The following is a 21,774-nucleotide window of genomic DNA, read 5'->3' as shown; positions in this document are numbered from 1 at the left end:
TCATGGCACACGGGAATGGCACAGCTGGGCCATGGCTTGATAGGAATTGGCACGGTTCTGCATGGCACGGCACACAGGAATTGCACGGCTAGGCACTGCTTGGCACAGTATGGCACACAGGAATGGCACTGCTTGGCACGGCATGGCACACGGGAATGGCATGATTTGGCATGGCTTGGAATGGCGTGGCACACAGGAATGGCATGGCTTGGCATGGCTTGGCATAGTTATTCACGGCTTGGCACACAAGAATGGCAGGGCTTGGCACAGCTTGGCACAGCGTGCCACGTGGGAATGGCACAGCTTGGCACAGGATGGCATGGGTTGGCATAGCTTGGCACAGCACATGGGAATGGCACAGCTTGGCATGGATTGGCACATCGGAATGGCACAGCACGGCTTGGAACAGCTTGGCACAGCATGGCGCATGGGAATGGCACAGCTCGGCACGGCTTGGCAACCAGGAATGGCACTGCCTAGTACGGCTTGGCGTGTCTTGGCACGGAACACGGGAATGGCACGGCTTGGACCAGCTTTGCATGGCACGGCGCACGGGAATGGCATGGCTTAGCACGGCTCTGCGTGGCTCGGCACAGTGGAATGGCACAGCGTGGCATGGCGCGTGGAAATGTCACGGGTCGGCGCGGCTCGGCGCTGCGTGGCACACGGGAATGGCCGGACTCGGCACGGCTCGGCGCGGTTCAGCCCGGTTCGCCTCGGCTCGGCTCCCCCCGCGGGACCGCAGGGACACCCGTGTGCCAACAGCCTCCCGGCAACGGCCCGGTTGCCGCTCCCCGCGCCGGCCCCACGGGTGACAGTGTCCCCACGGAGGTGCGGGGGGGGGGGCGAGGTGCGTGACGCTCAGCCTCCGCCGCGCTGAGTCCTCCGGGCCGGCAGGGGGCGCTGCTCTCCCCCCCCGCTCCGCCCCGCAGCCCCCTCCCGCCTCGGGGCGGCGCGGGGCGGGGGCGGGAGCGTCCGGCGGCCATGGCGGACACCGAGAAGCTGAACCTCGACTCCATCATCAGCCGGCTCCTGGAGGGTGAGCGGCCCCCGCCGCCCCCGCCACCCCGACCCCGCGGGGGGCTCCGGGCCGCCCCCGCTCCCCGCGACGGCCCCGCTGCCGACCCCGTTCCCCGCCCCCGCCACGGCACCGGAACCCCCCGAAGGCCTCCACCCCCCCCCCCCCCGCCGCCCCCCAACAACAGCCCCGAAACGGCCCCGTCCCCCCCCCCCCACCAACAGCCCCGTTCCCCCCCCCAAATTGGCTTCCGGCTCCCTTAACAGCCTTCAGACCCCCCCAACAGCCTCATTCCCCCCCTAAAATGGCCCCGTTCCCCCCAAAAATGGCCCCCGCCCCCCTTAACAACCCCCACACTCCCCCGACAGCCCCGTTGCCCCCGAAAATGGCCCCAAGCCCCCCCAAAATCGCCCCATTTCCCCCCATAATGTCCCCAAGCCCCCTTAACAGCCTCCAGATCCCCCCCTAACAGCCCCATTGCCCCCCAAAATGGCCCCATTGTCCCCCCAACAGCCCCGTGTCCCCCCCCACGGCCCCTGGCCCCCGTAACAGCCTCCAGACCCCCCCAGCGGCCCCATATCCCCCCAAAAAATGGCCCCAGACCCTGGGGAGGGAGGATCCTGGAGAATGGGGGGCTGTGCGGGGCTGGGAGGCAGCAAGGAGTTTTTTGGGGGTGCGTGTTGGGGGGCTGGGGGGTTTGGAGGCTCAAGGGGGCTGCAAGGAGGGGCTGCCGGATTTGGGACAGGCCTAAGGGGGGGGGGAGTAGCGTTGGGGGGTGAGGGGTGCAGGTTGGCTGGGCTGGGTTTGGGGGTGTTCCTGCCACAACGGGGTTGGGGGGGGGGGCGTGACCGAGACCCCTCTCCGAGCGGGTGAGGGGGTTCCCTGACGCCCCTTTTCTTTCGGCTGGGGCGCAGTCCAAGGGTCCCGGCCGGGGAAGAACGTGCAGCTGACGGAGAACGAGATCCGAGGGCTTTGCCTCAAATCCCGGGAGATCTTCCTCAGCCAGCCCATCCTGCTGGAGCTGGAGGCGCCCCTCAAAATCTGCGGTGAGGACCCACCCGGGGCGCTGGGCCGGGACGCTGGGGGGCCGGGCGTGCGGGAGCTGGGGTCCCACGCGCCCTGTGTCATCGTTCCCCCCCCCCCGCCTCAGGTGACATCCACGGGCAGTACTACGATCTCCTGCGGCTTTTTGAGTACGGGGGCTTCCCCCCCGAGAGCAACTACCTGTTCCTGGGCGACTACGTGGACCGGGGCAAGCAGTCGCTGGAAACCATTTGCCTCCTGCTGGCTTACAAAATCAAATACCCCGAAAACTTCTTCCTCCTGCGCGGCAACCACGAGTGCGCCAGCATCAACCGCATCTACGGCTTCTACGACGAGTGTGAGTCCTCGCGGCCCCTCTCGCGCCGCCCCCGTGCAGCCGGGGGGAGCGCGAAGCCGCGCTGGGGAGCCCCGTACCCCCCCCAAACAAAAAAAGACGGCGCTAAAGCGCCTCCCCCCCCCCGTACTTGCAGGCAAGCGGCGGTACAACATCAAGCTCTGGAAGACGTTCACCGATTGCTTCAACTGTTTGCCCATCGCCGCTATCGTGGATGAGAAGATCTTCTGCTGTCACGGAGGTGGGGCGCGGCGGGGATTTCGGGGGGGGGGTTGGAACTCCGTGCCAACGCTTTGGGGGCCGTCGGCGAAAAGACGGGGGACCTGACGGGACCCTTTCCTCGCAGGGTTGTCTCCCGACCTGCAGTCCATGGAGCAGATCCGGCGAATCATGCGCCCCACGGACGTCCCGGATCAGGGCCTGCTCTGCGACCTCCTTTGGTCCGACCCCGACAAGGACGTGCAGGGCTGGGGGAGAACGACCTCGACAAGGACGTGCAGGGCTGGGGGGAGAACGACCGCGGCGTCTCCTTCACCTTCGGGGCAGAGGTGGTGGCCAAATTCCTGCACAAGCACGACCTGGACCTCATCTGCCGGGCGCACCAGGTACCCACCCGGCTGCTGGGGTGGGGGGGGGCGCGGATTTTGGGTCCCCGGTGGGTACCGCGTACGGGGCGGGCGTTTCTCCCCGAATATCGCCGCTCGAGGGCAATATCTGCTCGCAGGGCTGCGTCCTGTGGAGATGGGGTGGGGAGGGGGGTGGGTTTTTGCCCCCCCTCGGCGCCAGCTCCGATTTCTCCCGCAGGTGGTGGAGGACGGTTACGAATTCTTCGCCAAGCGCCAGCTCGTCACCCTTTTCTCCGCCCCCAACTACTGCGGGGAGTTCGACAACGCCGGCGCCATGATGAGCGTGGACGAGACCCTCATGTGTTCGTTTCAGGTGGGTGGGGGGGGGGTCAGCCCCTGGTTTGGGGGGAAGGAGGCACGACGCGGAACCCCCCCTGACCTTCGCTCCCCCTTTTTTTTTTCTCCCTTTTCCCCCAGATTTTGAAGCCGGCCGACAAGAACAAGGGCAAATACGGGCAGTTCAGCGGGCTGAACCCCGCCGGACGCCCCGTCACCCCTCCCCGCAACTCTGCCAAAGCCAAAAAATGAGCCGCGAGCCGCCCCCCCGCCCGCCCCCCCCCCCCTGCCCCGCCAGCCCTCGGCATCAGGTCGCTTTTCTTTCGACTCATTTCTTTATTTTTCTTTTTTTATTCGTAAGATCCTGCCCTCCCCCCTCAAACCACCACCAGGCTCCACCAAATCCAGCCCCAGGGCAGGGACCGCCGGGGTGAGGAGGAGGAGGAGGAAGGGGGAGCCCAGAGCCCAGCCCTGGGATGGCAGTGGAGGGGTTGGGGGGGGGGCAGGAGAAGTTTTTTTTTTGGGGGAATAAACTTGTGATGGGACACGGGGGGGTGCCTCTGTTTTGGGGACGATGCTGGGGTGAAGCCGGGGTGGCTGGACGCTGCGGGGTGGGGGGGGGCGTCACACAGGGGTGGGGTGCTCTCAGTATTCGCCGTCGCTGTCCTCTGCTAGCACCTCCTGGGTGGGGCCGGGCCGGGCCCCCCCGGCGTCAGCACCGAGCCGAAAAACAGCGAGCGAAACTGTGGGGAGAGGGGGAGGCGGTCAGGAGAAGGGGGGCTGTGCCCGTCCCCCCCTCCCCGCCCCAGGCACATCCCAGACCTTCTTGTGAGGAGGGGTCCCTGGCACAGCCCCTTCCTCCTCCTCTTCCTCCTCCTCCTCCTCGGGGTCACTTTCGGCCAGACATGGGGTGCGCTGGGGGAAGGTGGGGCTGGGGGGCGCCCCCGAACCTTCCTCGTAGGCGCTGGTTTCCATGGCAACCATGTAGGACTCCAGATCATCGGCGAAATCGTCCGACGGGGGCGTGGCGGGTGGGAGACGCTGGTGGGGAGAGAGCGAGGAAGCGGGGGGGACCGTTCACTCTGGTCCCTACTGACGGCAGCTGGAGGGCTGAGCGCCCGGCCCCTCTTACCCGTTGGTCGCGGGGGGTTGCGAGCCGCTTTCCGGGTCCGAGAGGGTGGCCAGCACCAGGTGGACCTCCAGCACGGCGTCGTCCAGCGTGAAGACCACCGGCCTGGGGGCACAGAGGGCCTGAGGGTCCTGGGGTGGTGGGGGGTGCCGGGGCAGGGCCGGCGCAGGGCGGGGGTCCCTGTTCCTACCTGCCGGGCGCGTCGTAGTGGATGGTGAGGGGCAGGTTGGAGGCTTCAGCGAAGGCCAGCAGCCCCTGGGACAAGGAGGGAGGGTGAGGGGGGCTGGGGGGGGGGGGGGTGACTTGGGCTTGGCGGGGGGTGCAGGCAGGGGCTCACCCGAAATTCCTTCAGGCAGAAGGTGACGTGGGAGCCCGGGGCTACGGCCGCCGCCTGGAACTCGTCCTCGGCCAGCCACAGCTCCGTCACCATCGTCTTGCTGGGCTCTGGGGGGGGGGAAAGGAGGTGGATTTGGGGGGGGGCCGAGGAAGGGGCACCCCCTCCCCGCGGGACTCACCCGCTTGGTCCTCCACGTAATTTCGGAGGCTGATCTTGCCCCCGGGGCCGGTCCCCAGCGTCACCTCAGCCAGCGTCTGGGGGAAGTGAACCACGGCTTCCGCCAGCACCCTGCGGGCACACGGAGAAGGGGGGAACCCCAAAATCCACGCACACATCACCCCCCCCCCCCTCGCCCCCCCCTCCAACGGGTCCCGACCGCCGCCCCCCTCCAGCTCACCGTGGCGGGGCGCGGAGGCTGCTGGCGTAACTCGGGTGTCGAAAACGGCCTGCAGCCGCTCGCACTCGCGGAAGGTCAGGTTGTGGGTCTTGGTGACGCCTGGGGGGGGGGGGGGGGGAGGAGAGGGGGACGGGACGGTGACACCGCGCGTCGTGTGTGTGTCCCCCCCACCCCAACGCGCGCGTGTGTCCCCCCCCCCCCCGGCGCTCACCGTATTTGCAGTGGAGCTGCACGACCAGGCGGTCGCTGCGGGGTTTCAGCAGGATCAGGCATTTCCCCACCGTTTTTTCCAGCGAAGGCAACGAACGGAAAACGCCCAGGAAGGACTTACGGGGGGGCGGGGTGGGGGGGGGGGGAACGGGACACGGTCACCCTGCCTGGGTGACCCCCCCCCTCCTCCTCCTCCTCCTCGCGCCCCAGCACCCCCGAAATTTTACCTTCATGAGGACTTTGCACCGGAAGAGCTCGGTGTCGGGGCCGGGGGGGCCGCCCGTTTCGTAGCGCTGGAAGAAGAGGGGCGCGAAGAGGAAGGAGGCGAAGGCCGAGCGCGAGGAGTTGACGGCGCGCAGGGACAGCTTTTTTTTGGGGGGGACACACACACACACACAGGGCGTGCTGGGACCCCCCTGCCCACTCTGCTTGGGGACAGATTTGGGGCACGGGGTCCCGTCCCCCCCCCCCCCCCCCCATACCCCGTTTTCGGTGGGCTGCAGGTAGAGCTCGTCCCGACGCGGGACAGGGCGTGCACGGCTCGGCCGAGGACTGGGGGGGGCGAGGGGAGGGGGGGGTGAGGGAGGGTGCCCCCTGCACCCCCCCCCCCAAATTACAACCCCCGTCCCGGCCCCGCTCACCTTTGATGTTGCCGCCGGTGATGACGCACTTCATGGCGCGGGGTCGGGGCCTGGCACCGGTACCGGTAGCGGTATCGGTACCGGCACCGGGCGGACACGTGGAGGGGCTTCGCGCCTGCCGAGCTGAAGCCACGCCCCCGCCGCCTCAAGCCACGCCCCCGCTCAGACCACGCCCCCACCAGATGGTTGCGCCGGCGCCCCGCGTTTCCTCCCCGTCTCCCCGCTCCGATGGACCGCGCCCAGCTCTCCGCCGTGTGTGTCCCCCCCCCCTTGCACCCCGCAGTTGCTTGCCCCCTCCCCGCCCCTCCAGCGTCCCCCGGAATGGTCTCGCCCCTCACCACACCGTCCCCCCCTATCCAGCCGCCAGTGGTTCCGCCCGCTTCACCTCCGCGCCGCGCCGGCACCTTCCCCGTTCCCGCACCGCCCTCTCCCGCCGCTTCCCATTGGGCTAGAGCTTGCCTCCATCCCGCCCTCGCCGCCGTCCGATTGGTCGGAGCCTCGGCCGCGTGACGGCCCGGGCGCCGTTCCCCCCCCCACTTCGCCTCACGTGACCGGGAGCGGCCCCTCCCCTCCCTCCGGGCGCCCGGCGGCGCGCGCGCGCCCCGCCCTTACCTCCCCGTCGCTCGCTATTGGCCGGCTCTGCCGGCGATTGGAGTGACGTGCCTCTCAGCCAATAGGGCTTCGAGGGTCTGGTGGAGGGGGGTGTGCGCTTCTCAGTGCGGCTCCGTGAGCCCGGTTGTGGCCTCTGGCCCGGCCCGGCCCGGCCTCGCCTCCGCTCCCCGGGGCCCTCGGGTCCTTCCCCAGCTCACCCATGGGCTCTCCCCGGGGGTCTCAGCGCTGGTTCTGGCCTCCCCAGCCCTCTCCGGGGGGCTCCGAGGGGCCTGCGCTGCTCCTGATGCCTTCGGTAGGCCCGGCCGCCGCCGCGGCTCCCCCGCAGGGCCCTCTGCCGCCCCACGGCTCCTCACAGGGCCCCCTGCTGCCCCACGGGTCCTTACAGGGCCCCCACCCACCCCACGGCTCCTCACAGGGCCCCCTGCCGCCCCACGGCTCCCCCGCAGGGCCCCCTGCTGCCCCACGGCTCCTCACAGGGCCCCCACCCGCCCCACGGCTCCTCACAGGGCCCCCTGCTGCCCCACGGCTCCTCACAGGGCCCCCTGCTGCCCCACGGCTCCTCACAGGGCCCCCTGCTGCCCCACGGCTCCTCACAGGGCCCCCTGCTGCCCACGGCTCCTCACAGGGCCCCCTGCTGCCCCACGGCTCCTCACAGGGCCCCCACCCGCCCCACGGCTCCTCACAGGGCCCCCACCCGCCCCACGGCTCCTCACAGGGCCCCCACCTGCCCCACGGCTCCTCACAGGGCCCCCTGCCGCCCCACGGCTCCTCACAGGGCCCCCTGCCGCCCCACGGCTCCTCACAGGGCCCCCTGCCGCCCCACGGCTCCCCCGCAGGGCCCCCTGCCGCCCCACGGCTCCTCACAGGGCCCCCTGCCGCCCCACGGCTCCTCACAGGGCCCCCTGCCGCCCCACGGCTCCCCCGCAGGGCCCCCACCCGCCCCACGGCTCCTCACAGGGCCCCCTGCCGCCCCACGGCTCCTCACAGGGCCCCCTGCCGCCCCACGGCTCCTCACAGGGCCCCCTGCCGCCCCACGGCTCCTCACAGGGCCCCCTGCCGCCCCACGGCTCCTCACAGGGCCCCCTGCTGCCCCACGGCTCCTCACAGGGCCCCCACCTGCCCCACGGCTCCTCACAGGGCCCCTGCTGCCCCACGGCTCCTCGCAGGGCCCTCTGCCGCCCCACAGCTTCTCTGCAGGGCCCCTGCCCACCTCCCCTGCCCCCTGGACCCATCCCGCTTTGGGGGGGGGGAGCTCAGCTCCCCCTCCACCGTGCTGCTCCACTCCCCACCCCCCCCCCTCCCCCCCCCTCCCCCCCCCCCCCACTTTGCCCACACTTTTAGGACCACAGCGCTGCCCCGGTGCCCGGGGATGCCCCACCCCCGCGTCTGCCGGGTCTCTGCCGGCCGGGCTGAGGCCAGAGGGGCGAGCGGGACGCTGTTGGCGCCGGTTTAACGGCCTCCGCGCCGCGGCGGAAAGCAGGAAGGTGGTATCTGGGAGGCCGGCGCGGTGTCTCGGGCAGGTGAGGGTGTGAAAGGAGTAATAAAGAGGGGAAGGGGTCCGCCGGGGAGGCTGGGCGAGCTCAGCGAATCCCTTTCCTCGCACGAGCAGCCGGCCCAGAGTGACTGGCTCTCAGGTTGGGGTCTCGAGGGAGGCCGGGGGGTCTGGCTGCCAGGAACGTGACTCGAGCTCGCAGCGGGGTCCTTCAGCCGGCTCCCGCCTGCCCAAGTCCCTCCTCCTGGGCTCGGTGCTGCGGAGCCCGAGCCGAGGGGCCCCCAGCCTGCGGAGCGGGGCTGGCACCCGAGGTGGGGGGGGGGGGAGCAGGGAGGGGGGCGCAGAGCCCCTCTCGCGCGGCTGCTGCTCTCCGGCGTGCGACCGCAGCCTCTCCTCCTCTTTTCCCTCTCATGGGATTCCGGACCCCCGCCGCCCCTCGGCAGCGCGTTCCCCTCCAGGTACCGCAAACTTTCGACCTTTGCGGGGCCGCTCTCGCGGGCCAAGCCACGTGTGTGCGGCTGAGCTCCGGCCGCAGGCGGCGAGCTCGGGGGGACTCCCGGGCCTGCCTTGGCCTGGGCTCGGGGTCCGGACCCCCCGGGGGTCGGCTGGATCTGCCTCCCCTCCGCCCCTGGGGCGAGCACTGGCTACCGGCCCCTTCCTCCCAGGAGGAGGAGGAGGATGGGATTGTGTGCGAGCGTCCGTTCCAGCTCTGGAACGGCAGCCGGGTTCCTCTGGAGCCGGCGTCCCCAGGAGGGGCTCTGGCCTCGGGGCTCGGCGTTTTATGGGGCTGCAGATAGGACGCAGCTGGCCGCGGTCGTGACACACACACCTCAGCGGTGGCCAAAGCCACGCGCGCCCCCTCCCTCTCCCCCCTGGCCGCCCCGAGCCGGCGCTGACGGGGCAGGATTGGGGCCGGGGAGGGGGGGGGGGCGGGCAGGAGCCTGGCAGCGCTCTGGGGGTGGTTCCAGCACCCCCGGGCTTGGGGACCCTCATCCCTGTCACCTTCCCTGGGTGTCCCCTCCCACCCCGGCGTGCTCGGGGCCGTTTCCCAGCGCCGACGGCTTCCCGGTCCCCGGAGAGCGGCCGTTTCCTTCCCGGCACATGGCGCGGTGCCCTCGAACAGACGGACGGCCACAGCTGGGCTGCGGCTCCGGGGACGGGCGCCCGCTGCCGGGCCCGGTTCCCGCTCCGTCCCTACGTCCCGAAGGTGTCCCCAAGGTGCGGGGACAGCGCCCTGCGTGCCCCCAGCCGACACCTCCGAGGGGCTGCGGGCGTTTCGGGGCGAAAACCCACCCCGGTGCCGGGCTTTCTGGGTCCGTCCCGCTGCTGAGGGCACCGAGCAACAAATCTTTTCTCTTTTTCTTTTTTTTTTTTTTTTTTTTTTTTTTTTCTTTTTCTATTTGCCAGGGGCGCCGGCGCTGGACGCGGAGGGGGTCAGGTAGGAGCGTGAGGAGCGGGCGGAGGCCGCGGCACGGCGGTGAGCGGTGGCGAGCGACGAGCTGCCCGCCGCAAAGGTCAGCGGTGGGAGGCAGCGCCGGCGCCGAGACCCCGCGTGGCTGCGGCTGGGACGAAGGTGAGGTCAGCTGCCCGCGGCGCTGCCGCTGACGTGGTCCCCGAGGGCTTCGGAGTGGGGGGCACGGGCCCTCACCCACGCGGGGGTCGGTGCCCGGAGTTGGGCGGGCGAAAGCGGGAAGCAGTCGGGGAGGAAGGCGCTCATGGCTCCCATCACCCTCTTCTTCCTCCTCCTCCTCCTCCTCTCTCAGGTGCTGGCCCAGCTGGAAAACTCGCCAGAAGCCGCTTCGCCGCTACAATTTGGGGAGGGGGACGGACGGGACAGGGACGCGCAGGATTTGTGTCCCCTCCCCTCCTGCCTCGCCTGGGCTGGCAGCCGCAGCCCCGGCCCGTGCTGTGGCCCCCCCGCCCCCCCCCCCTCCGCCCCGGGGGACCTGAAAGCGGCTTTTTTTTCCCCCAATTTGCTCCACGCTGCTGGCGCGGGGGCTGTTCGCTCGCTGGGGGGAAACCAGATACCCCGCGGTGGCGGAGGGGGAGGTGGGGACCCCCCTCCCCACGCTGCCGGCGAGCCGGGCCGAGGCCGCTCTCCCTGTCCGCGCCCCCCACCTTCATTTTGGGGGCTGCGGCCCCCCCCCCCCCCGCCCCTCGCGAGCCCCGAGGGGGGGTTTTCCTCCTCCCCGGTTCCGCCGGGCTCACGGCGTCGCCTTCCCCGCCGCGAGGCGAGCGGCTGGAAAATTTTAACCCGGGGGATCCAGAGCCCCCCCCCCACCCCAAAACACCTCCGTTGGGTGCTCCCTCCCGGATTTGTCACCGAGGTCCGCCGTTAAATCGCCCCGGCACCGCCGCGGCATGAGTCGGAGCGTGGTTTTATCCGGACGAGGGTGCGGGGGGTCCCTGAACCCGGCTTTGGCAGGGAAAGGCTCCCCGTGGATTCGGGGGGAGGCTGGTCTCGCCGTACTCCGAGCGGGCATCCCGCTGCTCCGGAAAAAGCCGGGAGAACGCGGTTGCTGCCAGCGAAGGAGCCGGGAGAGCTCAGACCTGGCCGGGGCCGAGGGCCGGAGTCGAAAAAAAATCCGTATTTTTACCTCCCGAGCCTCGCCGGCCCGGCCAAGCGCCTTTGTTTTAAAACAAAAGCTTTTCTTTTTTTTTTTTTTTTTTCTCTTTCTTTCTTTTTTTTTTCTTTCTTTCTTTTTTTTTTTTTTTTTTTTTTTTTTTTTTTTTTTTAGGGGAGCCAGCTCAGGCCAGGGACGTTCCCCTCGCCTCCGAGAGAGCCCCCGCGGCGGAGAGGCTGCGCCGCTCGCCTCCGTGGCAGCACCCACTCGTGGATGTGGGTCACGAGGGGAAGGGACTGGAAGTTGAGGAGTTTGGGGGGCGGGGGGGGGGGGTGTGGGGGGGGGGGCGGTCGTTGCCAAAATCCCCGCGGGGTCGGGGTTCGGCTTAACGGGGGAGGTGGATTTTGGGGAAAAGGAAGAGGCTGCTGGGGGTCGCACCCTGCAGGAAGGGGGTGCGGGGGGGCTCCCCGTCCCCGCGGGACCCCAGGGTGGAGGGGGTTCCTCCCCACCCCCCCCCCCGGTAACCGGTACGACGGGGCTGAGCCACCCCGGGGGCTCCGGTTGCCCCGCAGCCGCTCACCTGCCGCCGTCCCCGCGGAGTAACCGGCCCGGAGGGGGGGGGTCCCGGCCCGGAGGGGGGTCCCGACCCGCCCCCCCTCCTCTTTTTCCCGGTCTAACGGCGGGGCTGTGCCAGAGGAGGGGCGAGGACAGCCCCCCCCCCGCCCCGTCCCCGCTCCTTCCCATCCCTCCACCGGCCCCTCCTCTGCCCGCGGAGGGGGGGGGGGGAACCGGACGGGGAGTGGGGGACAAGTTGGCACCCCCACCCCCTTACCCCTTTGCGGCGCGAGGAGCCGCTCCCCCGCACCCAGAATCCCTCCCCTCTCCGCACCCGCCCCCCCCCCCCCCCCCAAAAAAAAAACCACCCCCCCCCACCCCCGGGGTGGGGTGGGTGGGGGGGGGGGGGACGGGGGGACCGGGCTGTCGGCGTGCGGCGGCGGCTCGGCGCGTCGGGAGGAGCGGAGCGGGGCGGGGGGGCGGGGGGGGGGGGGGAAAGAAAAAGGCTCCGACCGGCAAATGGGAGCCGGAGCCCCGCGCCGCCCGTTGCGGGATCCCCCCACCGCGCGCACCCGGCGCCCCGGCCCCGCGCCTCTCCCGCATGGAGCTGAGAGCAGGTAGGAGAAAACATCCCCCCCCTCCCCACCCCCCTTTCACCTCCCGCACCCCCCCATCCCCGCACCCCCGCCACCCAACAAAAGCCCCGCACGAGCCAAACCCGGGGAGGGGGCGAAGGCAAAAAAAAAAAAAACAAAAACCAAAAAAAACCCTGAAGGTGCCCCCCCCCCCCTCCCCAAACTCTTCCCCACCCCGGGGACCCCCCGATTCCCTCCCCACCGTTTTTCGGGCTTCGCGTCCGGCTTCCCCCCCGCTCCGTCCCATCCCGGGACCCCCGGGGATGGGGAGAGGATTTTGGGGGGGGGGGGGGGGGGGGAATGAATGGAGCCCGCTCTCGGGTCCGATCGCATCAAATGCGTTCTTGAAAGCAACCTGGTTCTGCTTAACACTTGAATTTCGAAAAAAAAAAAAAAAGTAAAAAAAAAAAAAAGTGAAGAAGGGAGGCAGCGGCTCGGGGAGGGTGTGTGTGAGCTCGGGGTTTTTTTTTTTTTCCTTTTTCCCTTTTTTTTTTTTTTTTTATATTCTTGCATTCCTGGACACCAATCAAAAGAGCAAATCAAGGGAGGTGGAAGAGGGGGGGGAAAAGGCGGCGAGCGAGGCAGCCGGAGCGTGGTGCGAACCGTGCACGCACCGCAAAAAAAAAAAAAAACCAAAAACAAAAAAACCCAAAACCCACCCGACCCAACCCGCACGGCTTGGCTTTTTATTTTTCATTATTTATTTAATTTCTCTTTTTTTTTTTTTTTTTTTTTTCCACCTAACACCCAAGCAAACACAAAACCAAAACAAATAGGGAGAGGAGGGGAGGAAAAAAAAAAAAAAAAAAAGAAGTTAAAAAAAATAAAAAAAAAAAACCCAACCCCGAACGAGCGAGCCAGGGCAGAGGCTCGGCCGAGCGAGAGCCAAGCCCCCGCTTTTCGCTTCTTCTCGCCCCCTTCCCCTCTGCTCTGCGCCCTCCGAGCCCCCCCCGCGCCCCGACTATGCGAAATGTCACCGGGGAGCTCTCAGGTAAGACCGAGGCGGTGGGCGCCGCCGGCCGGGGCGGGGGGCTGCCCGCGCTCTGCCTGCCGTGGGCTTTTTCTCATTTTTTTTAATTCAGTTTTTAATTTTTTTTTTCTTTTTTTTTTTTTTTTTTTTTCCTCCTTTCCGAGCCGCCGCTGATTTTAATTTGATGTGATTAAAACGTCTGGCTGGCTTTGGGATTGATTTAAGACTTTCCCCTCTCTAGTTGGGGTTTTTTTTTTTAGTTTTTTTTTTTTTTTCCCTTTCTCCTTCCCTCTTTTCCATGCATGTTTGTGATTACCAGGGAGGGAACCGCCGCCGAGCACGGAGAATTAAACCCCCGGCGCTGACAGAGGGGAGGAAAATGAAAGTCGCTGGGATTTAGCGGGGCAGGAAGCGGTATTTTTCCGACCCGGGGCACGATTTCGGGGCTTTGCCCCTCCGAACGCCGTCGCCGTAGCGGGCGAGGTTCCTCCGGCCAGCGGGGTTTTCGGGGCGCCGGGGAAACGCCGCTCTCCGGAAGCGGCTGCGGGGATGGTTTTGTTTCCCCGGCCCGAGCGCTCGCCTCGGGGGTCCCGGGAGAGCCGGGGCGCTTGGGGGGGGCCTGCGGCGCACCGGGCTCGGGGGCTTCCTCGCCCGGAAAGGCCGGGGAAAATGCTGGAAAACGCCCTTAAAAGGTCAAAATGTGGGCGCCGCGGGGGTCCCGCCCGGGGGGATCGGGGCAGCACGAGGCCGGCGCCGCGTTTGGCTCCGGCTCCCGGCGTGACGCAGGACGGGGCGAAGCGGGGCGAGCGCCGGGGGGGGGAACCGGAAAAGCGAGGCCGGGATCCCCCGGCGGCTCCGTCGCCCCTTCCCGCCCTCACCGGCGAGCCGGCGGCGCAACCGGTACCGCGGCCCCGCGCTCAACGCGGGTGGGGAAGGCGACGCCGAGCCCGCCGCCGCGGGGCGAGGTTTCGGCCGCCTGGGCCCCGCTCTCCGTTTCGGGCCGGCCGCGGCGGGCAGGAGCTGGACGGTTTGGCCCCGGCGGGGTCGGGGACGCTGGGCGGCACCGCTGTCCCCGTGTCTATTTAGCGGGGCACGGTGGCGGCCGCACATCTGGGCTGCATTAGGCGCAGCCCGCCAGCAGCCTCCGAAGGGAAACGCGGAGGGTTCCGCTTACAGGGCCGCGCCGGGGGAAGATTTACGCCCCGCTAAGTGGCACCCAGCGCCGTAAATCACCCAACCGGCCCCGCTTCCCCCCCCACCACCCCCCGCCCACCCCAGCCCCGTCGCGCCGCGGGGATTCGGGCACCTCGCTGCCCACCGCAGGGTACCCGTGGTCCCTTGCCCGCTCGCCGGGGCCGCCATCGTCCCGACGCGGACGGGACGGCGGTGACGCGTGGCTCGCGCCGTGACGGTGGTGTCACCGACTTGGCCGGGGCGCTTGGGGACGCGGGGCAGGTTTGGGAATCGGGGCGCGGCGTCCCCGCGGCGGTGATGGCAGCGGGTCCGGAAGTGCCAGGGGTTGGAGATGGCGGCGGCGCCGCGCGGGGCTCGGCGGTGCCACGTGGGCTGGCACCAGCTGGGGGGGTCCCCAGCGGGGCCCGTGGGTCTGCGGGGGTCCGCGCCGGGACGGGTGGGAAGGCAGCGGGGTGCCTCGCGCGGCTGAGGGGTGCCAGCCAGCGCCGGGTGCCGTGCCCGTGCCGTGAGCTGGCCGTGCGTGCGGGGCGCCGGGGTCTGGTTGGGATTAGGGGCCCGCGCCCCCCTCGCCGGCGGGGGGCTGTTTCCATCGCGCCGCTGCCTGGAGCCGGATGGGAAATCCAGGCCCAGTTAATTACGGCCTCGCTGGAATCTCCCGTGCGCCGCCGCGTTTATAAACACACGGAGGAGACAGGATGTAAACACTCAGCGCCGCGGGCGCAGGCACGACGCGGGGCGGGGGGACGCGGGGCCGCGCGCCCCACGGCGTCGGGAGCACGGCGGGGCTGGGGGGTTTTGGTGGCTTCTGGAGAGCCAGGCTGGGACAGGGACCCCAGCGCGGTGGCCGTCGAGGAGCGAGGACACGCGTGTCGCTCCCATCGGCGCTCGGGCACGGCCGTGACCACTGCCATCGAGCGCCGGCCGCGCGCGGGGCGTGAGCGTCCGCGCGTTCCCGCCGTGCCCACCCGACGCCACAGGCGGGGTGGCTGCGAAACCGCGCGGGGCTGGTGGCCGCCGGCCGCTGCCTTGCCCACCGACGGGGCGGCTTCGTCCCCGACGTCGCGTCCGCGCTCGGCCACCGCTGGGCTCTCGCCCCAGTGCTGGAGCTGGGGGTTACTGGGTGGGACGGGGCTCCGCTGGACGCCGGCCCATCGGATACGGCGGCTCCCGCCGCCGCCGCGCCGGGGGGGGCCGCTTCGGCCCCGTCCGCTGCGAGGGTTCCCCCCCTTTTCCCGGCCGCCGCCGCCCCCCGCCTCCCGCTTGGCACGAGGATTTCGGGAAAGCGGCTCCGGGCGGCTTTGCGGTCGCTCCTGACCTTCGCCGCCCCTGCCCGCAAGCGCGCCCGGGGAACAGCTCACCCGCCGCCTCGCCTGCGCGCCGGGACCTCCGGCCGCCCGCGCCCACGGGGCGGCTGGCGGGAGGGCGAGGGTCCTGCGCGTCGCCCCCGCCGCCGCAGCCCCTCGGCGAGGGCCGCCCGCTCCCGTGCCCCCCCCTCCCCAACATGGGGACCCGGCGGGTGACGGCGGGCGGCCGCGCCGTGAGCCGCTTACGTGGGCTGGGAGCACCCTGGCCGCGCTCCAGCGCCGGTTTTGAAACCCTCGGGCTCTTCCTTCGCGACGTCACCGGGACCCGGCTGCGGCGCGCCCCGCGCCTCCCTCCTCCCCGCTCTCTGTGCCGGTGCCCGGACGTTTTCTGCCCCCCCCCGCCCCCCCGCCGCGTCGTGACCGGGGTGGGCGAGGGGGAGCGGCCGCTCCGTCGGGGCACCCTGCGCCGTTGGGCCAGCGCTGCGGCGCGGGCAATGTCACTGCTGGGTCACCTGCGCCGCTGGGCCGTGGCCACCCCTGGGCCACCCGTTCTGTGCCATGGCCACCTGCCCCACGGCCCCCACTCCCCACGGCCACCACTGCGCCACCGCCCCGGCCGTGCGTCCCGCCACCTCTCAGCCATCAGCCGCCAACCGTCCCCCCTGCTCTTCCTCCCTCCTCCTCGTCCTCACGCTCCCCCACCCCGTGCCCCCGGCCACCTGCCCGGCAGCCGCCGGTGGCTTCGTCCCCGTCCCGTCCCCGCCAGCCGCGGTGTCCCCCCCGCCCCCCAGTCCCGGGCCGTGTTTGGTTTGGCGGCGGCAGGGCCAGGCCCGGTGTAAATCCCGGCGCTGGAAACGCGAGCCGGCGGCGGGCGAGGGTCCGGCCAAAGCAAACACCCGGGGGTGGGTGGGTGAGTCACCGCGGCGCGGCGCCCCCCCCCCGCCGCCGCCGCCACCCGTCCCACGCACGCGAGGCGGGACGGCGGCGCGCTCCGCACGTCGGGGCGCAGTGGCACGCGGGCAAGCGGCTGCGTGCGCCCACCGCGGGGCGCGGCGGCGTGTCAGGGCGCCTGCTCGCGCAGGGCGGCGTGCCGGCATGCGCCGTGCGTCACACGCGGGCGCGGTGCGTCACGCCCCTTCGCCGTGCGTCACGGCGTGGCGCACACCTGCGTGGTGTGTCACGTGTGCGCGGCGTGGCGCGCGCTTACACGGCGCGGCGCATCGCGTGTAAACAGCGTGTCACGTGCGTGTCCGTCGACACGCCTGCATGGCGTATCCCACACGTGCACGCTGTGTCACACGCCTGCGCGGTGCGTGACCTGCATGGTGTGTGGCACACCTGTGCCGTGCGTTGCACACGCCTACGGCGTGTTACATGTGCGTGCGGCGTGTCGCACCCTTGCCTGCTGTGTCGCGCCCGCCAGGCCCGGCGCGCGCACGCGTGCTGTTCCGCGCGTTGCCGCGTCCCCGCCGCGGCAGGGCCGGCGTGGCCGGAGCCGCCGCGTCCCCGAGGACCCTCGTGCGTCACCGCCGCTTGGCCGCTCCCGGCTTCCCAAACCTCACGGCACCTCGTGACGGCGAGCGGTGACGCGCGAGGGCACCGCGGGGGGCTCCCGGCGGCCTGGCCGCCCCGAGGCTGGGGTGCGGAGGGGGGGGGGGTCCGCGGCGGGGGGCTGCCCACGCCGGGAGCCCCCGCGGTGACGAACCGCGCCGGTGGTGGCTCGCGGTTGCCGGGAAGCCCGGTTCCGGCGTCCCCGAGCGACGCCAAGTTGGCCGGCGAGCCAACTTGTGACCTTTGCGCAACCGCCGGCTAACGAAGCCGCCGCTCGTCAGGCCGCCCTGACGTCAGGGCTGATGACGGCCACCCGGCCGGCGGTTTCCGGCCTTTTCACCAAAGGTCACCCCCACGCCCCGGCCGCCCCCGGGACCCCTCCGACACGGGGGGCGGCCCGGGGGTCCCCGCCGAGGCGGTGAGGGGGGGCGCGGGGGGTTGCCGGCAGCGCCGGGGCGAGTCGCCGTGCCCAAATATAACCCGTCCCGGCGGGAGAACCGCGCGCCGCGCTGCCTCCAGACCATATAAAGGATTGTTGCCGGCGCGCGGGGAGCCCCGCGTCGGCGAGGGGGGGTCGGCGCGGCGAAGCTGGGGGGGGGGTCCCCGCCGAGCCGGGTTCACGCCGTTGCGGCGGCCGCGTGCCCCGTCCGAGCCGCTCCCCGCCGCCCTCCCACGGTTTCCCCGTTCGCCGCGAGAACCCCGCGTTTTCGGCCGCCCGTGCGTGACCCCCGTTGTGTGTGTGTGTTCGTGTCCCCCCCCAACCCCCCAAATCCCACCCGCAGGAGACTCTTGGGGGATCTTCACCTTCCTCTGCGCCGCGCTCTGCAACCTGCCGGCGCTGCCCGCCCTGAACTGCACCGAGGAGCCGGCCGCCGGCCAGTCCATCCAGAAGACGTACGACCTGACCCGCTACCTGGAGCACCAGCTGCGCACCCTCGCCGGCACCTACGTGAGTAGGGGGGCTCGCCCCCGCGCGTGGCCCCCCGAATCGCCCCGTGGCGCCGGGGGCGATGTGGGGGGGGGCGGCATCCCCGTGGGGAGCGGGAGGGAGTGAGCCCCGCGCCGTCCCCGCCGTTGTCACCGGTCGAGAAGGCGCTGTCTGCACGCGGGTGCGCACCGGGGTGGCTGCACACGCGTGTGGCTGCGCGTACGTGTGCGTCAGTGTGCCTGCATCCATGTGCCTGAACATACGTGTGCGTGAGCATTGGCGTGCCTGCACATACGTGTGCGTCAGTGTGCATGCATCCACGTGCCTGAACATACGTGTGCGTGAGCATTGGTGTGCCTGCACATATGTGTGCATTACTGTGCCTGCACATACGTGTGCATCGGTGCACCTGCACATACGTGTGCGCCTGTGCATTAGCGTGGCAGCACGCGTGTGCGCCTGCGCACCCGTGTGCTGGCACATACATGTGTGCGTTGGTTGCACATACATGTGTACATGCATCGGTGTGCTTGCACACACGTGTTCCCGCACACACACACGCTCCCACAGAACCGTGTCCGGGCACCGCCCCACCCCGACCCCGTGACTCCCGTGCCGTTGCACGCCCTGCGCTCGCCGGTGACGTGTTCACACCCGCCCTCACCCGCGGGGCTGGGGGTCTCCCTTGCCAAATCCGGTTGCGCCCGTGCCGGGGGGCTGAGGAAATGTCTCATCGGCCGAGGGCAGGGGCCCCGGGAGCCGCCCTGCGCCCCTCGGGGCGCAGGGCGGCTCCCGGGGCCCCTGCCCTCGGCCCAGGGTTCAACCACGGGTGCAGGCGTCCGCCGCTCCCTGCCCGCTGGCAGCACCGGATCTCAGAGGGTTCAGCCCCCACCGTGGTGGCATCTCCCCAAGGGTTTTGGGGGACAGGGCTTGGTGGAGAGGGGGAGAGGGGTGTGGAGGGTGGGATGTGGTGGGCTCGTCCTGCTGGGGGACACGGGCAGGGGGAGGTGGAGAATGGGGACGTGGTGGGCGTGGAGACCGTGGACGTGAAAGGGAAGGGGATGTGGTGGACATGTCCACCTGGGTGACATGGAGACCTTGGGACATGGTGGGCACGTCTACATGGGGGACGTGGAGACTTGCGACGTGGTGGGCACGTCCATCTGGGGGACATGGGAGGTGGGCAGAGGGACATGGAGAATGGGGACGTGGTGGGCATGGAGACTAGGGAAGGGGACATGGTGGGAATGTCCACCTGAGGGATATGGGACTTGGAACATGGTGAGCCTGGAGTCCATGGACATGAAAGGGAAGGGGTTGTGGTGGACATGTCCACCTGAGGGACATGAAGACCTGAGACGTGGTGGGCACATCTACATGGGGGACATGGAGCATGGTGGGCTCATCCATCTGGGGGACATGGGACGTGGGCAAGGGGACATGGAGACTGAAGACATGATGGGTGTGGAGATCAGGGACACGAAAGGGAATGGGACATGGTGGGCATCTCCACCTGGGGTAGATGGAGACCTGGGACATGGTGGGCACGTCCAGCTGGGGGACATGGAACATGGTGGACGTGGTGACCAGGGACACGAAAGGGAAGGAGATGTGGTGGGCACGTCTACCTGAGGGGCATGGAGACATGGACATGGTGGGCACGTCCACCTGGGGGACATGGAGACCTGGGGCACCTGGTGACCGGGGACACGATGGCCGTGGGGACGTGACGCGTGGTGGGCAGGGGTCTGTGGTGGCACCCCTCCCGGATACCTGACACCCCCCCCCCCCCCCGCCCGCTACCTTGCAGCTGAACTACCTGGGCCCCCCCTTCAATGAACCCGACTTCAACCCCCCGCGGCTGGCGCGCGCCGAGCGGGTGCCCAGCGCCACGGTGGACTTGGACCTGTGGCGCGGTTTGACCGACAACGCCCGCCTGGCCGCCAACTACCGCGCCTACAGCCGCCTCCTCTGCTACCTGCGGGCGTTGGACGGGCAGGCGGGGACGGCCGAGTTACGGCATCGCCTCGGTCACTTCTGCTCCAGCCTTCAAGGTTTGGTGCTCAGCATCGCCGGCGTCATGTCCTCCTTGGGTTACCCGTTACCCGTGGGTCCCGCCGGTCCCCCCGCGCCCCCCGGCGCGCCCGCAGCGCCCAATGACTTCTTGAAGAAGATGGATGATTTCTGGTTGCTGAAGGAGCTGCAGACCTGGCTGTGGCGCTCGGCCAAGGACTTCAACCGGCTCAAGAAGAAGGTGCCGCCCGCCGTGGTCACCCTGCGCCTGGAGGCCAGGGACTTCTGAGACACCCCCCCACCACCCCGCCCCGTGACGTCCCGCCTCGCCGGGATGGGGTTCCTCACCCCGACGGGCCACCGCACGCCCCCGCCGCCGCCTCGCTGTGCCTCGCGGGATGGGGCTCCTGGCCCCAACGTGCCACCAAAGCCACTTGATGTCCCCTCTCCATCACCACACTGTGCCTTGAGAGGTGGGGCTCCTGACCCCAAAGTGCCACCAAAGTCACCCCCATGCCCCCACCGTCGCCACACTGTGCCTTAGCTGGTGGGGGTCCTGACCCCAAGTGCCACCACGGCCACCCATGTCCCCTCTCCATCACCAGTGTCCCTTGAGAGATGGAGCTCCTGACCCCAAATTGTGACCAAAGCCACCCCAAAGCCCCCGCACCACCACACTGTGCCTTAAGGGACGGAGATCCTGACCCCAAGTGCCACCAAAGCCACTTGATGTCCCCTCTCCATCACCACTGTGCCTTGAGAGACGGGGCTCCTGACCCCAAAGTGCCACCACGGCCACCTCACATCCTCGTCGTCACCTTGCTGCGCCTTAGAAGATGGGGCTCCTGACCCCAAACTGTGACCAAAGCCACCCCACGTCCCCACCATCATCACAGCGCCCCAAAGCGCCACCACGGCCACCCCACATCCCTGTGCCTTAAGGAGATCCTGACCCCAAGTGCCACCAAAGCCACTTGATGTCCCCTCTCCATCACCAGTGTGCCTTGAGAGATGGGGCTCCTGACCCCAAGGTGCCAACGCGGCCACTCCACGTCCCCACCATCCGTGCCTGGAGGCAGGCGGTGGTGCCACCACGACGTCCCCACCGCCCTGCTGTGCCCACCCCGTTGTCCCCTCAGGGCTGTCCCCACGCCCGTGGGGTCCTCCCCACTCCCGCCCCACAGCAGCAACAAGCCCCGCCCACTCCTGAAAGGACCAATCCCCCCCGAGCGTAGCAATAAGGCCCGCCCCTGGAGCAATAGGCTCCACCCCCGGATGGCAATAAGCCCCTCCCACCAACCCACGCAGCAAACCTCCCTACCGCAGGCTCCGCCCTCTGTTTCCCCCCAAACCCCGCCTCTCCGGCTGTTGCCTAGCAACCGAGCGGGCGGGGCAGGAGGCGGGGCCGCAGGGCGGCTGTCCCGGTGCGTCTATGAGTGTTTATTTATTGGAGATGTTATTTATTGGGGTATTTATTGCAGAAGATCTATTCTTGTACGAACAAATAAAAACCTTTCTCCAGCGCCATCCCCCCGCCCCGCCGCCCCCGCGCCAGGCGGGCCCAAGGAGCCGGCGGTGCCGTCAGTAGGGACCAGAGTGAACGGGTCGCTGGTCCAGACTCTGAGCTCAGTGTGGTGGGGTTGGGGTGTTCCGTGGGCCCAAGGAGCCGGCGGTGCCGTCAGTAGGGACCAGAGTGAACAAGTCACTGGTCCAGACTCTGAGCTCAGTGTGGTGGGGTTGGGGTGTTCCCTGGGCCCAAGGAGCCAGCAGTGCCGTCAGTAGGGACCAGAGTGAACGGGTCGCTGGTCCAGACTCTGAGCTCAGTGTGACAGAGTTGGGGTGTTCTGTGGGCCCAAGGAGCCGGCGGTGCCGTCAGTAGGGACCAGAGTGAACAAGTCACTGGTCCAGACTCTGAGCTCAGTGTGACAGAGTTGGGGTGTTCTG

At 69.5% G+C, this 21,774-nt stretch overlaps 3 protein-coding genes across 5 annotated transcripts; 2 read left to right on the top strand and 1 right to left on the bottom strand.

Annotated features, from left to right (window-relative positions):
- Positions 1-941: 941 nt before the first annotated feature.
- Positions 942-3,629, top strand: PPP1CA (protein phosphatase 1 catalytic subunit alpha). The gene is made up of 8 exons (XM_086771607.1): positions 942-1,039; positions 1,933-2,064; positions 2,169-2,399; positions 2,533-2,637; positions 2,743-2,870; positions 2,906-3,001; positions 3,201-3,335; positions 3,440-3,629. The coding sequence occupies exons 1-8, from the start codon at positions 985-987 to the stop codon at positions 3,548-3,550; spliced, it is 993 nt and encodes a 330-aa protein (XP_086627733.1). The 5' UTR covers positions 942-984; the 3' UTR covers positions 3,551-3,629.
- Positions 3,630-3,633: 4 nt separating this feature from the next.
- RAD9A (RAD9 checkpoint clamp component A) lies at positions 3,634-6,423 on the bottom strand. The gene is given in 16 exon segments (XM_086771608.1): positions 3,634-3,987; positions 3,990-4,041; positions 4,121-4,321; positions 4,324-4,339; positions 4,431-4,532; positions 4,618-4,682; positions 4,765-4,871; positions 4,943-5,052; positions 5,162-5,195; positions 5,198-5,260; positions 5,373-5,487; positions 5,599-5,736; positions 5,854-5,888; positions 5,891-5,923; positions 6,013-6,135; positions 6,398-6,423. Coding segments are annotated over 15 exon segments (1,149 nt in total). The 5' UTR covers positions 6,047-6,135; positions 6,398-6,423; the 3' UTR covers positions 3,634-3,943.
- Positions 6,424-11,773: 5,350 nt separating this feature from the next.
- On the top strand, positions 11,774-21,357 carry CLCF1 (cardiotrophin like cytokine factor 1). 3 transcript variants are annotated; one of them, XR_015261562.1, is made up of 4 exons: positions 12,533-12,861; positions 17,672-17,838; positions 19,628-20,613; positions 20,790-21,357. XR_015261562.1 is itself a non-coding variant. In XM_086771606.1 (3 exons), exons 1-3 carry the CDS (start codon positions 11,837-11,839, stop codon positions 20,117-20,119), a joined length of 675 nt encoding a protein of 224 aa, XP_086627732.1. In that variant the 5' UTR covers positions 11,774-11,836; the 3' UTR covers positions 20,120-21,357. The 3 variants fall into 3 exon arrangements, 2 of the variants coding, with proteins under 2 accessions (XP_086627732.1, XP_086627731.1); XM_086771606.1 differs by lacking the exon at positions 12,533-12,861 and adding an exon at positions 11,774-11,852 and having other exon boundaries at positions 19,628-21,357; XM_086771605.1 differs by having other exon boundaries at positions 19,628-21,357.
- The last annotated feature ends 417 nt before the right edge of the window (positions 21,358-21,774 follow it).

Source organism: Chlamydotis macqueenii, unplaced genomic scaffold (genome assembly GCF_036417535.1).
Source record: "Chlamydotis macqueenii isolate bChlMac1 unplaced genomic scaffold, bChlMac1.mat HAP1_SCAFFOLD_125, whole genome shotgun sequence".
NCBI lineage: Eukaryota > Metazoa > Chordata > Aves > Otidiformes > Otididae > Chlamydotis > Chlamydotis macqueenii.
Note: the sequence above shows the minus strand (reverse complement) of the source record. Positions and strands in the feature narration are given on the sequence as shown.

Coding starts and splice junctions, on each gene's coding strand:
- CLCF1 (XM_086771605.1), top strand. CDS start 12,834: ATGCGAAATGTCACCGGGGAGCTCTCAG. Junction 12,862..17,671: donor TGTCACCGGGGAGCTCTCAG/GTAAGACCGAGG, acceptor TCCCACCCGCAG/GAGACTCTTGGGGGATCTTC. Junction 17,839..19,627: donor GCACCCTCGCCGGCACCTAC/GTGAGTAGGGGG, acceptor GCTACCTTGCAG/CTGAACTACCTGGGCCCCCC.
- PPP1CA (XM_086771607.1), top strand. CDS start 985: ATGGCGGACACCGAGAAGCTGAACCTCGACTCCATCATCAGCCGGCTC. Junction 2,400..2,532: donor CTACGGCTTCTACGACGAGT/GTGAGTCCTCGC, acceptor CCGTACTTGCAG/GCAAGCGGCGGTACAACATC. Junction 3,336..3,439: donor CCCTCATGTGTTCGTTTCAG/GTGGGTGGGGGG, acceptor CTTTTCCCCCAG/ATTTTGAAGCCGGCCGACAA.